General features: G+C 50.4%; 1 protein-coding gene across 1 annotated transcript in view; it reads left to right on the plus strand.

The window, feature by feature from the left end:
• Positions 1-1,626: 1,626 nt before the first annotated feature.
• LOC145337706 (high affinity cGMP-specific 3',5'-cyclic phosphodiesterase 9A-like) overlaps positions 1,627-12,500 on the plus strand; it is a gene marked incomplete at its 5' end in the record, with an annotated part of 38,156 nt that continues 27,282 nt past the window's right edge. Inside the window, 3 exons of the mRNA XM_080182537.1 lie at positions 1,627-1,783; positions 6,629-6,742; positions 8,029-8,133. Of these exons, the coding sequence (XP_080038663.1) occupies positions 1,627-1,783; positions 6,629-6,742; positions 8,029-8,133 (376 nt within the window). The remainder of the gene's footprint in view (positions 1,784-6,628; positions 6,743-8,028; positions 8,134-12,500) is intronic.

The raw sequence follows: 12,500 nt of genomic DNA on the forward strand, positions 1-12,500 counted from the left end.
GAGTGCAGTGAAGGTTTACCAGGCTGATTCCGGGGATGGCTGAATAAATCAGTTAGGATTGTTTTCACTAGAGTTCAGACAAGTGAGAGGGATCTCATAGAGATTTATAAAATTCTAACGGGACTAGACAGGGTCGATGCAGGGAGGATGTTCCCGATGGTGGGGGGAGACCAGAACCAGGGGTCACAGTCTGAGGATTCAGGGTAGACCATTTAGGATGGAGGTGAGGAGACATTTCTTCACCCAGAGAGTGGTGATCCTGTGGAATTCATTCCACAGGAAATAGGTGATGCCAAAACATTGAATGTATTCAAGAGGCGGTTAGATAGAACACTCGGGGCGAGGGAGATTAAAGGGTGTGGGATGAGGGGGATTAGGATATTGAGTTGGATGATCAGCCATGATCATAATGAATGATAGAACAGCCTCAAATGACCTTCTTCTGCTCCTATATTCTCTGATGCTATGCAACAGGCTTGGGGGGCTGAATGGCCTCCCCTGAGATATCCTGAAACCTTTGGATTGAGCACTTTTCCAGATCAGTTTGGAATCTGAGTAACAGGCAATGGGTAACTAACACCGTCACCACGGCAATGGGTAACTAACACCGTCACCACGGCAATGGGTAACTAACACCGTCACCACGGCAATGGGTAACTAACACCGTCACCACGGCAATGGGTAACTAACACCGTCACCACGGCAATGGGTAACTAACACCGTCACCACGGCAATGGGTAACTAACACCGTCACCACGGCAATGGGTAACTAACACCGTCACCACGGCAATGGGTAACTAACACCGTCACCATAGCAATGAGTGACTAACACTGTCACCATGGCAGTGGGTAACTAACACCATCACCATAGAACATAGAACACTACAGCACAAACAGGCCCTTCGGCCCACGAGTTGCGCCGATCACATCAACACCTGCCAATCCATAGACCTATCTGTAACCCCCAATCCCATTAAATCCCATATACTCATCCATGGCAATGGGTAACTAACACCGTCACCATGGCAATAGGTAACTAACACCGTCACCATGGCAGTGGGTAACTAACACCGTCACCATGGCAATGGGTAACTAACACCATCACCATGGCAATAGGTAACTAACACCGTCACCATGGCAATGGGTAACTAACACCGTCACCATGGCAATGGGTAACTAACACTGTCACCATGGCAATGGGTAACTAACACCGTCACCATGGCAATGGGTAACTAACACTGTAAACACAGCAATGGGCATGGGCGGCACGGTAGCACAGTGGTTAGCATTGCTGCTTCACAGCCCCAGGGACCCGGGTTCAATACCCGGCAAGAGAAACTTGTGGAGTTTGCACATTCTCCCTGTGTCTGCATGGGTTTCTTCCAGGTGCTCCGGTTTCTTCCAACAGTCCAAAGATGTGCAGGTTAGGGTGCGTTGGCCATGCTAAATTCTCTTTCAGTATACCCGAACAGTACCACAGTGTGGTGACTAGGGGATTTTTACAGTAACTTCATTGCAGTGTTAATGTAAGCCTTACATGTGACATTAATAAATAAACTTTAAACTTAAAAATAACACCGTCATCGTGACAATACCATTGGCTCTTGTGTTTTTCTTTCAACATAGCTACCAAATAAATGCTCGGACCGAACTTGCCGTCCGTTACAACGACATCTCACCCTTGGAGAACCATCACTGCGCAATCGCGTTCCAAATCTTTTCACAGCCGGAGTGTAACATATTCAGCAACATGGACCCTGAGATCTTCAAACAAATTCGTCAGGTGAGTAAAGGTAAAGACAGAGGTCAGATTAGAGAGTGAGTGACAGGCAGAGGGACAGAGAAAGGGACAGAGGGTCAGAAGCAGAGACATAGAGACAGAGAGACATAGAGAGAGGGAGACATAGAGAGAGAGACATAGAGAGAGAGAGGGATATAGAGACAGAGAGAGAGATAGAGAGAGAAAGGGACATACAGAGAGAGAGACAGGGACATAGAGACAGAGAGAAGGGCATAAAGACAGAGAGACATAGAGAGGGACATAGAGAAATAGAGACATGGAGAGAGAGAGACATAGCAACAGAGAGAGACAGAGACATAGAGAGAGAGAGAGAGATATACCAAGAGACCGAGAGTCATAGAGAGAGAGAAAAACAGAGAGAGACATAGAGAGACGGATATAGAGACAGAGAGATAGAGAGAGAGACACAGGGATAGAGAGAGAGACACAGAGATAGAGAGAAACAGAGAGAGAGTCACTGATAAGGAGAGGGTAAAGAAGAGAGAGATTCAGAAAATAGACAGGGGGAGAGGGGCAGACAGACACTGAGAGACAAAGAACAAAGTGTGAGTGAGAGGGAGAGAAGCAGAGAGAGACAGAGAGAGCAACAGAAACAAAGAAAAAAGAAGGAAAGAGCGACAGAGATAGAAAGAGAGTGACAGAGACAGACAGAAACAGTGAAGAAAACAGAAAAAGAAACAGAGACAAGGCAAAGCCACACATGACAGAGAGAGGGAGACACGCACATAGAGAGATAGAGACAGGCAGAGAGAAAGGGGGTTTCTGCTCCTAACCAGTGACTCTCTGCATTAGAAGAATTTAGTGTAGAGACCATTCAATTCCTCAAGTCTGTTCTACCATTTTATCAGAAAAACTTTGACCAAACTACATTCCTGCCTTTCTCCATGTCCCTTAATGATTTTGGATAACAAAACCCTATCTATCTCAGATTCAACATTTTTCCTCACAACAGGTGGTAAAAGTCTGGAATTGAGTTGAAATGTTTTCTATGTCCAAAAAAAAGAGTGAGCAAATATTATAAAAATGACAAGAGTTTCTTTAAATATATAAAATGGAAGAGAGAGGCCCGTTAGAGGACACAACTGGGGAAATAATAATGGGAAACCAGGAAATGACAGGGGAGTTAAACAGATGATCTGGAGGAGGGAACCGAGTGTATGGTGTCGAAATTTGCTGATGACACCAAGATTGGGGGAAAGGCAAATTGTGCGGAGGGTGTGGAGAGTCTGCAGAAGGATCTAGATAGGCTGGGCGAATGGGCCAGGAAATGGCAAATGGAATTTAATGTTGGCAAGTGTGAGGTGGTCCACTTTGGTAGGAAGAATGGTAGGAAGGACTATTACTTACGTGGCGAAAAACTGCAGCAGGCGACGGTGCAGAGGGACCTCGGGGTCCTTGTGCATGAGTCGCAAAAACCCAGCTTGCAGGTGCAGCAGGTGGTCAGGAAGGCGAATGGGATGCTGGCCTTCATAGCGAGGGGGATTGAATATAAAAGTAGGGAGGTCTTGCTGCAGCTGTATAGGGCATTGGTGAGGCCGCAGCTGGAGTACTGTGTGCAGTTTTGGGCGCCGCACCTGCGCAAGGATATTTTGGCCCTGGAGGGAGTGCAGAGGAGGTTTACTAGGCTGATACCGGAGTTGAGGGGGTTGAGCTATGAGGAGAGGCTGAATAAACTAGGCTTGTACTCGTTAGAGTTTAGAAGAATGAGGGGAGATCTCATTGAGACGTATAAGATGATGAATGGGATGGATAGGATAGAGGTGGAGAGACTCTTCCCGCTCAAAAAAGACAGTAGGACTAGGGGGCACAGCCTCAAGATAAAGGGGAGGCGGTTTAGAACGGAGTTGAGGAGGAACTTCTTCACTCAAAGGGTGGTGAATCTCTGGAATTCTCTGCCCGTTGAAGTGATGGAGGCTGCCTCGCTAAATATTTTTAAGAAGCGGGTTGATGGGTTCTTGATAAAAGAGGGGATTAAGGGTTATGGGGAGAGGGCGGGAAAGTGGAACTGAGCCACGACAGATCAGCCATGATCTTATTGAATGGCGGGGCAGGCTCGAAGGGCTAGATGGCCTACTCCTGCTCCTATTTCTTATGTTCTTATGTTCTTAAATAATCTTCATGGTGGAAGACACTGAAGACATTCCAAAAATACTAAATAATCAAGAGGCAAAAACAGCGAGGAAATAAAATACAATAACTATCACTAGAGCAGAGGTATTAGAGAAACTAGCGGGACGAAAGGCTGATAAGTCCTCTGGACCGGATGGGTTGCATCCTAGGATATTAAAGCAAGTCACTACAGAGATAGCGGATGCACTGGTAGTAACTTTCCAAGAATTCTTAAATTCTGGAAAAGTCTCAGAGAGTTTGAAAACACCCTTATTCAAATCGGCGGGGAGACAGTAAACAGGTCACTATCGGACAGTTAGCTTAAAATCGATCGTTAGGAAAATGTAGGGTCCATTATAAAGCACAGCTTTAGAAATAGATAATATCATCAGGCATAAGAACATAAGAAATAGGAGCAGGAGTAGGCCATCTAGCCCTTCGAGCCTGCCCCGCCATTCAATAAGATCATGGCTGATCTGTCGTGGCTCAGTTCCACATTCCCGCCCTCTCCCCATAACCCTTAATCCCCTCTCTTATCAAAAACCCATCAACCCGCGTCTTAAAAATATTTAGCGAGGCAGCCTCCACCACTTCAACGGGCAGAGAATTCCAGAGATTCACCACCCTTTGAGCGAAGAAGTTCCTCCTCAACTCCGTTCTAAACCGCCCCCCCTTTATCTTGAGGCTGTGCCCCCTAGTCCTACTGTCCTTTCTGAGCGGGAAGAGTCTCTCCAGCTCTATCCTATCCATCCCATTCATCATCTTATACGTCTCAATGAGATCTCCACTCATTCTTCTAAACTCTAACGAGTACAAGCCTAGTTTATTCAGCCTCTCCTCATAGCTCAACCCCCTCAACCCCGGCTTCAGCCTAGTAAACCTCCTCTGCACTCCCTCCAAGGCCAAAATATCCTTGCGTAAGTACGGTGACCAAAACTGCACACAGTACTCCAGCTGCGGCCTCACCAGTGCCCTATACAGCCGCAGCAAGACCTCCCTACTTTTATATTCAATCCCCCTCGCTATGAAGGCCAGCATCCCATTCGCCTTCCTGACCACCTGCTGCACCTGCAGGCTGGGTTTTTGCGACTCATGCACAAGGACCCCGAGGTCCCTCTGCACCGTCGCATGCTACAGTTTTTTGCCATGTAAGTAATAGTCCTTCCTACCATTATTCCTACCAAAGTGGACCACCTCGCACTTGCCAACATTAAATTCCATTTGCCAGTTCCTGGCCCATTCGTCCAGCCTATCTAGATCCTTCTGCAGACTCTCCACACCCTCCGCACAATTTGCCTTTCCCCCAATCTTGGTGTCATCAGCAAATTTCGACACCATATACTCGGTTCCCTCCTCCAGATCATCTATATAAATGGTAAATAGCTGAGGCCCCAGCACCAACCCCTGGGGCACTCCACTAGTCACCATCCGCCAATCCAAATAGCACCCATTGACCCCCACTCTCTGCCTCCTATTTGACAACCAATCCTCTATCCACGCTAACACCCTACCCCCAACTCCATGTCCCCCGACCTTCTGCAATAGAATCAGCATGGCTTCAAGAAGCAAAATCATACCTGACAAATTTATTGGAATTCTTTGATTTGATTTGATTTACTATTGTCACATGTATTAGTATACAATGAAAAGTCTTTGAGGTGGTAAATGAGCAGGATAGATAAAGGGGAACTGGTAGATGTAATATACTTGGATTTCCAAAATGCATCTACTAAGTTACTGCACAAAATGCTACTTAATAAGGTAAGAGCCCATAGTGTTGGGGTTAGTATTTCAGCATGGATAGTAAGTTCAAGGCTGAGACAGACACATTTTTAATCAGTAAGAGAATCAAGAGTTATGGGGATGAAGCAGGAAAGTGGAGTTGAGGATTATCACATCAAATCAGTTATGATCTTATTGAAAGATGCAGCAGACTCGATGGGCTGCGTTACCTCCCTGTGCTCCTATGTCTTATGGCCTTTATATAGGATACTTGCCTTTATTATCCGTGGCACAGAATACAAGGGCAGGGATGGAGCTGTATGAAATGTTGGTTAGCTCACAGCTAGAGTACTGTGTGTAGTTCAGGTCACCACATTATAGGAAGGATGTGATTGTACAGAGTGGGGTGCAGAGGAGATTTACCAGGATGCTGCCTGGGATAGAACATTTCAGCTGTGAAGAGGGGCTGGAGAGGCTGGGCTTGTTTTCCTTACAAAAGAAAAGATGGAGGGGGTCCTGATCGAGGAATACAAAATTATGAGAGACAGAGAAAGCTAGGGTAGATAGGGGAAACATTTTCTCTTTATTAGAGGGATCAATGTCCAGGGGGCAGAGATTTAATTAAGGGCGAGGAGAATTTGAGGAAAAGCTTCTTCTCCCAGAGGGTGGGGGGAATCTGGAATACTCTTCCTGAAAGGGTGGTAGAGGCAGGAACTCTCACAACAGTTAAGGAGCATTTACACGAGCACTTGAAATGCCTCAGCACACATGGCTATGGAGCAAGTGCTGGAAAATGGAGTTAGAATAGATAGGTGCTTGATGGCCAGCATAGACACAATGGACCGAAGGGCCTCTTTCTGTGATGTTAAACTCCATGATCCTCAGAGTATCCCAGGCAGGAATCAGCTTTGTGAGGAGTTGAAGGGGGAGAATGCACTGAGAGAGTGAGGCTGTAACTGAGTGAGCTTTTGTCTGTTGTTTCTCTGTCTGTTCCAGGGGATTATCAATCTGATCCTAGCAACTGATATGGCACGGCACGGTGAGATTCTCGATTCCTTCAAACAGAGAGTTGACAACTTTGATTTCACAAACGAGGAAGATGTGAGCTGTGTGAGTATCAGCCTGAACCAATGAAATGAACATTAACTATACAGAATCCTTTTATCTTGGCATAGAAACAAAATAGCAAAGAAGTTATACAAACCTGTTTATAAAACGCTGGTTTCCCCCCAGTGGAGGATTGCCCCAGTTCTGGGTATCGCACAAGGAAGAAATGGAACAGTTTCACAGAGATTTGAGATTTCAGTGGATGTTGAGAGACTGCAGGAGCTGGGGTTGTTATCCTTTCAGCAGAGATGGTGAAGGGGAGATTTAATACAGGTTTGCACTGTTAGGATCAGAGGATACAGATCTGACTGCCATTCATTACGATCATGGCTGATCATCCAACTCAACAGCCTGATCCTGCTTTCTCCCCATAGCCTTTGATCCCAATCGCCACAAGAGACATATCCAGCCACCTCTTGAATACATTCAATGTTTTGGCATCACCTATTTCCTGTGGGAATGAATTCCACAGGCTCACCACTCTCTGGGTGAAGAAATGTCTCCTCACCTCCATCCTAAATGGTCTACCCTGAATCCTCAGACTGTGACCCCTGGTTCTGGTCTCCCCCACCATCAGGAACATCCTCCCTGCATCTACCCTGTCTAGACCCGTTAGAATTTTATAAATCTCTGCGAGATCCCCCCTCATTTGTCTGAACTCCAGCAGGTTGGGCGGCAGGTTTTGAGTTGGTCAGAGGTCAGGGACAGGAGGATGTGAGTGTGAGTCAGGCAGGTCTGGGGAGGCAGCAGGCAGTGATGGAGGAGACTCAGCCCCTGACTTTGTCCAGCAGGTACGAGGTGCCTGCTACCTGTGGAGGTGGGGTTACAGAGCCCCGCCCTGTGGAGGCGGGGTTACAGAGCCCCACCCTGTGGAGGCGGGGTTACAGAGCCCCGCCCTGTGGAGGCAGGGTTACAGAGCCCACCCTGTGGAGGTGGGGTTACAGAGCCCACCCGGTGGAGGCGGAGTTACAGAGCCCTGCCCTGTGGAGGCGGGGTTACAGAGACCCGCCCTATGGAGGCGGGGTTACAGAGCCCCACCCTGTGGAGGTGGGGTTACAGAGCCACGCCCTGTGGAGGCGGGGTTACAGAGCCACGCCCTGTGGCGGTGGGGTTACAGAGCCATGCCCTGTGGAGGCGGGGTTACAGAGCCCCACCCTGTGGAGGCGGGGTTACAGAGCCCCACCCTGTGGAGGCAGGGTTACAGAGCCCCACCCTGTGGAGGCGGGGTTACAGAGCCCCGCCCTGTGGAGGCGGGGACGATATATTAATTTCTGCTTTTCTCTCTGCAGCTGAAAATGGTTTTGATAAAATGCTGCGACATTTCAAACGAGGTGAGGCCGATGGAGGTGGCGGAGCCCTGGGTGGACTGTTTACTGGAGGAATATTTCATGCAGGTAGATAACCCCTCCCCTCCTCTAAACCCCTCCCCTACTCTAAACCCCTCCCCTCCTCTAAACCCCTCCCCTCCTCTAAACCCCTCCCCTACTCTAAACCCCTCCCCTACTCTAAACCCCTCCCCTACTCTAAACCCCTCCCCTCCTCTAAACCCCTCCCCTACTCTAAACCCCTCCCCTCCTCTAAACCCCTCCCCTCCTCTAAACCCCTCCCCTCCTCTAAACCCCTCCCCTCCTCTAAACCCCTCCCCTCCTCTAAACCCCTCCCCTCCTCTAAACCCCTCCCCTCCTCTAAACCCCTCCCCTCCTCTAAACCCCTCCCCTACTCTAAACCCCTCCCCTACTCTAAACCCCTCCCCTACTCTAAACCCCTCCCCTACTCTAAACCCCTCCCCTCCTCTAAATCCCTCCCCTCCTCTAAACCCCTCCCCTACTCAACCCCTCCCCTCCTCTAAACCCCTCCCCTCCTCTAAACCCCTCCCCTACTCTAAACCCCTCCCCTACTCTAAACCCCTCCCCTCCTCTAAACCCCTCCCCTCCTCTAAACCCCTCCCCTCCTCTAAACCCCTCCCCCACTCTAAACCCCTCCCCCACTCTAAACCCCTCCCCTCCTCTAAACCCCTCCCCTACTCTAAACCCCTCCCCTACTCTAAACCCCTCCCCCACTCTGGACCCCTGCCCCACCCTGAACCCCTCCCCTACCCTGAACCCCCCCCCACCCCGAACTCCTCCCCCACCCTGAACCCCCCCTCCCCACCCCGAACTCCTCCCCCACCCTGAACCCCCCCTCCCCACACTGAACTCCTCCCCCACCCTGAACCCCCCCTCCCCACCCTGAACTCCTCCCCCACTCTAGGGGTACATGTTCATAGCTCCTTGAAAGTGGAGTCACAGGTGGACAGAATGGTGAAGAAGGCATTCGGCATGCTTGGTTTCATCGGTCAGAACATTGAATACAGGAGTTGGGACGTCTTGTTGAAGTTGTACAAGACATTGGTAAGGCCACACTTGGAATACTGTGTGCAATTCTGGTCACCCTATTATAGAAAGGATATTATTAAACTAGAAAGAGTGCAGAAAAGATTTACTAGGATGCTACTGGGACTTGATGGATTGAGTTATAAGGAGAGGCTGGATAGACTGGGACTTTTTTCTCTGGAGTGTAGGAGGCTGAGGGGTGATCTTATAGAGGTCTATAAAATAATGAGGGACACAGATCAGCGAGATAGTCAATATCTTTTCCCAAAGGTAGGGGAGTCTAAAACTAGAGGGCGTAGGTTTAAGGTGAGAGGGGGGAGATACAGAAGGATCCAGACGGACAATTTTTTCACCCAGGGGGTGGTGAGTGTCTGTAACAAACTGCCAGAGGTGGTAGCAGAGGTGGGTACAATTTTATCTTTTAAAAAACATTTAGACAGTTACACGGGTACAATGAGTATAGAGGGATATGGGCCAAATGCGGGCAAATGCGATTAGCTTAGGGATTAAAAAAATAAGGGTGGTATGGACAAGTTGGGCTGAAGGGCCTGTTTTCATGCTCAAAACCCCTCCCCCACTCTAAACCCCTCCCCCACTCTAAACCCCCCACCCCCCACTCTAAACCCCCCACCCCCCACTCTAAACCCCCCACCCCCCACTCTAAACCCCTCCCCCACTCTAAACCCCTCCCCCACTCTAAACCCCTCCCCCACTCTAAACCCCCCACCCCCCACTCTAAACCCCTCCCCCACTCTAAACCCCCCTCCCCCACTCTAAACCCCCCTCCCCCACTCTAAACCCCCCACCCCCCACTCTAAACCCCTCCCCCACTCTAAACCCCCCACCCCCCACTCTAAACCCCTCCCCCACTCTAAACCCCCCACCCCCCACTCTAAACCCCCCACCCCCCACTCTAAACCCCTCCCCCACTCTAAACCCCCCACCCCCCATTCTAAATCCCTCCCCCACTCTAAACCCCCCACCCCCCACTCTAAACCCCCCACCCCCCACTCTAAACCCCTCCCCCACTCTAAACCCCCCACCCCCCATTCTAAACCCCTCCCCCACTCTAAACCCCCCACCCCCCATTCTAAATCCCTCCCCCACTCTAAACCCCCCACCCCCCCACTCTAAACCCCTCCCCACATTAGGGACACAACTATTCACAAGCCACACATATGATTTGTATGTAGGAACTAAATTTGCTGATGACTCAGAATTGGATGGAATGTGAGTTGTGAGGAGGATACAAGGAGTTGCCAAGGGGATTTGGATAGGCTAAATGGGTGGGTAAGAACATGGAGGGTCCTTATTCCTGAATCACTAATAGCTAGCATGCTGGTACAGCAAGAATTTGAAAGGCAAACGGTGTGTTGACCTTCATCACGAGGGGTTTTGAGTACAGGAATAAAGATTCCTTGCTGCAATTGAGAAGAGCCTTGGTGAGAGCTCACACAGAGCATCGTGTACAGTTTTGGTCTCCTTATCGAATGACGCTTGTGACTGCTTTGGTGACAGTACAACAGAGGGTCAACACACTGAGCCCTGGCTGGGGAGATTGGTCCATGAAGAGTGTTACAATCCCAGCTAATGTTAACATTAGACAAATCAGATCGGAGTGATTGAATCTGGCATGATAGATCCAAACTTTTATTTTTTATTTAGACACATGAATAACCAAAGTTACGGTCGATGTAAACCAATAGGGAAAGTGTGATCAGACACACCACACACTGAAACCAAGTGACAGATGTCACCCAAAACAACTTTTGCAGATTTCACTCCAAATCCCCCCAGATGTTTCACACTGTGATCTGAGCCAACTGGTCTGACTGAAACTCTGTCTTCCACACTCCACACTCAAAGGTCATGCTTAGGAATCCTTTCCCAAACAACGTTATCTCTTGGATACCTACACCAAGGATCTGCCTCCAGGATTTCAGTCACTCCTTGAGGTATTTCTGTGCCTTGGATTGCCACATGCAATCAAACTTGCACACAAACTCTAAGTTATCCAGCCATGCCAACAGAACACAACTGCTTTAACTTAGCTGCTAATATCTGGCTTCTTTGTATTAGACATTTCCAGGTTTGGACCCTGCAGTCCTGTCTTTAACTGGGACCCTTCCTTGCTCCTTACTTAAATTTCAGTGGACTTCTGTAGATTCATAACATTAACAGATAGAAAATAGCACGGGAGGGGGGGTGGGGAATGGTGTTGATGTTGGTGACTGAACCTGATCTAAGCGATTGGCCGAGCATCTTAACCGACTGATGGCCAACTCATGTTCCTTTGTTCCCATGTCCACCCCCACTGTAACCACCCCCCCACTGTAAACGCCCTCCACTGTGACACCCCCACTGTAACTCCACCCCCACTGTAAACGCCCCCCACTGTGACCCCCCCACTGTAAACTCCCCCCACTGTAAACTCCCCCCACTGTGACCCCCCCACTGTAAAACGCCCCCACTGTGACCCCCCCACTGTAAACGCCCCCCACTGTGACCCCCCACTGTAAACGCCCCCACTGTGACCCCCCCACTGTAAACGCCCCCCACTGTGACCCCCCCCATCTGTGGACCCCCCCCACTGTAACTCACCCCCACTGTGACCCCCCCCCACTGTAAACGCCCCCCACTGTGACCCCCCCCACTGTAAACGCCCCCCACTGTGACCCCCCCCACTGTAAACACCCCCCACTGTGACCCCCCCCCACTGTAAATGCCCCCCACTGTGACCCCCCCCCACTGTGACCCCCCCCCACTGTCCCCCCCCACTGTGACCCCCCCCACTGTGACCCCCCCACTGTAACTCCACCCCCACTGTAACCCCCCCCACTGTAAACGCCCCCCACTGTAACCCCCCCCACTGTAAACGCCCCCCACTGTGACCCCCCCCACTGTGACCCCCCCACTGTAACTCCACCCCCACTGTAACCCCCCCCACTGTAAACGCCCCCCACTGTGACCCCCCCCACTGTGACCCCCCCCCACTGTGACCCCACCCCCACTGTAACCCCCCCCACTGTAAACACCCCCCCCACTGTGACCCCCCCCCACTGTGACCCCCCCCCACTGTGACCCCCCCCACTGTGACCCCCCCCCACTGTAACTCCACCCCCACTGTAACACCCCCCACTGTAAACGCCCCCCACTGTGACCCCCCCACTGTAACTCCACCCCCACTGTGACCCCCCCCACTGTAAACGCCCCCCACTGTGACCCCCCCCCACTGTGACCCCCCCCACTGTAACTCCACCCCCACTGTAACCCCCCCCACTGTAAACGCCCCCCACTGTAACCCCCCCCACTGTAAACGCCCCCCACTGTGACCCCCCCCACTGTGACCCCCCCACTGTAACTCCACCCCCACTGTGACCCCCCCCACT

Source organism: Carcharhinus amblyrhynchos, unplaced genomic scaffold, assembly GCF_965287045.1.
Source record: "Carcharhinus amblyrhynchos unplaced genomic scaffold, sCarAmb.v2.hapA scaffold_65, whole genome shotgun sequence".
In the NCBI taxonomy this organism is placed as follows: Eukaryota; Metazoa; Chordata; class Chondrichthyes; order Carcharhiniformes; family Carcharhinidae; genus Carcharhinus; species Carcharhinus amblyrhynchos.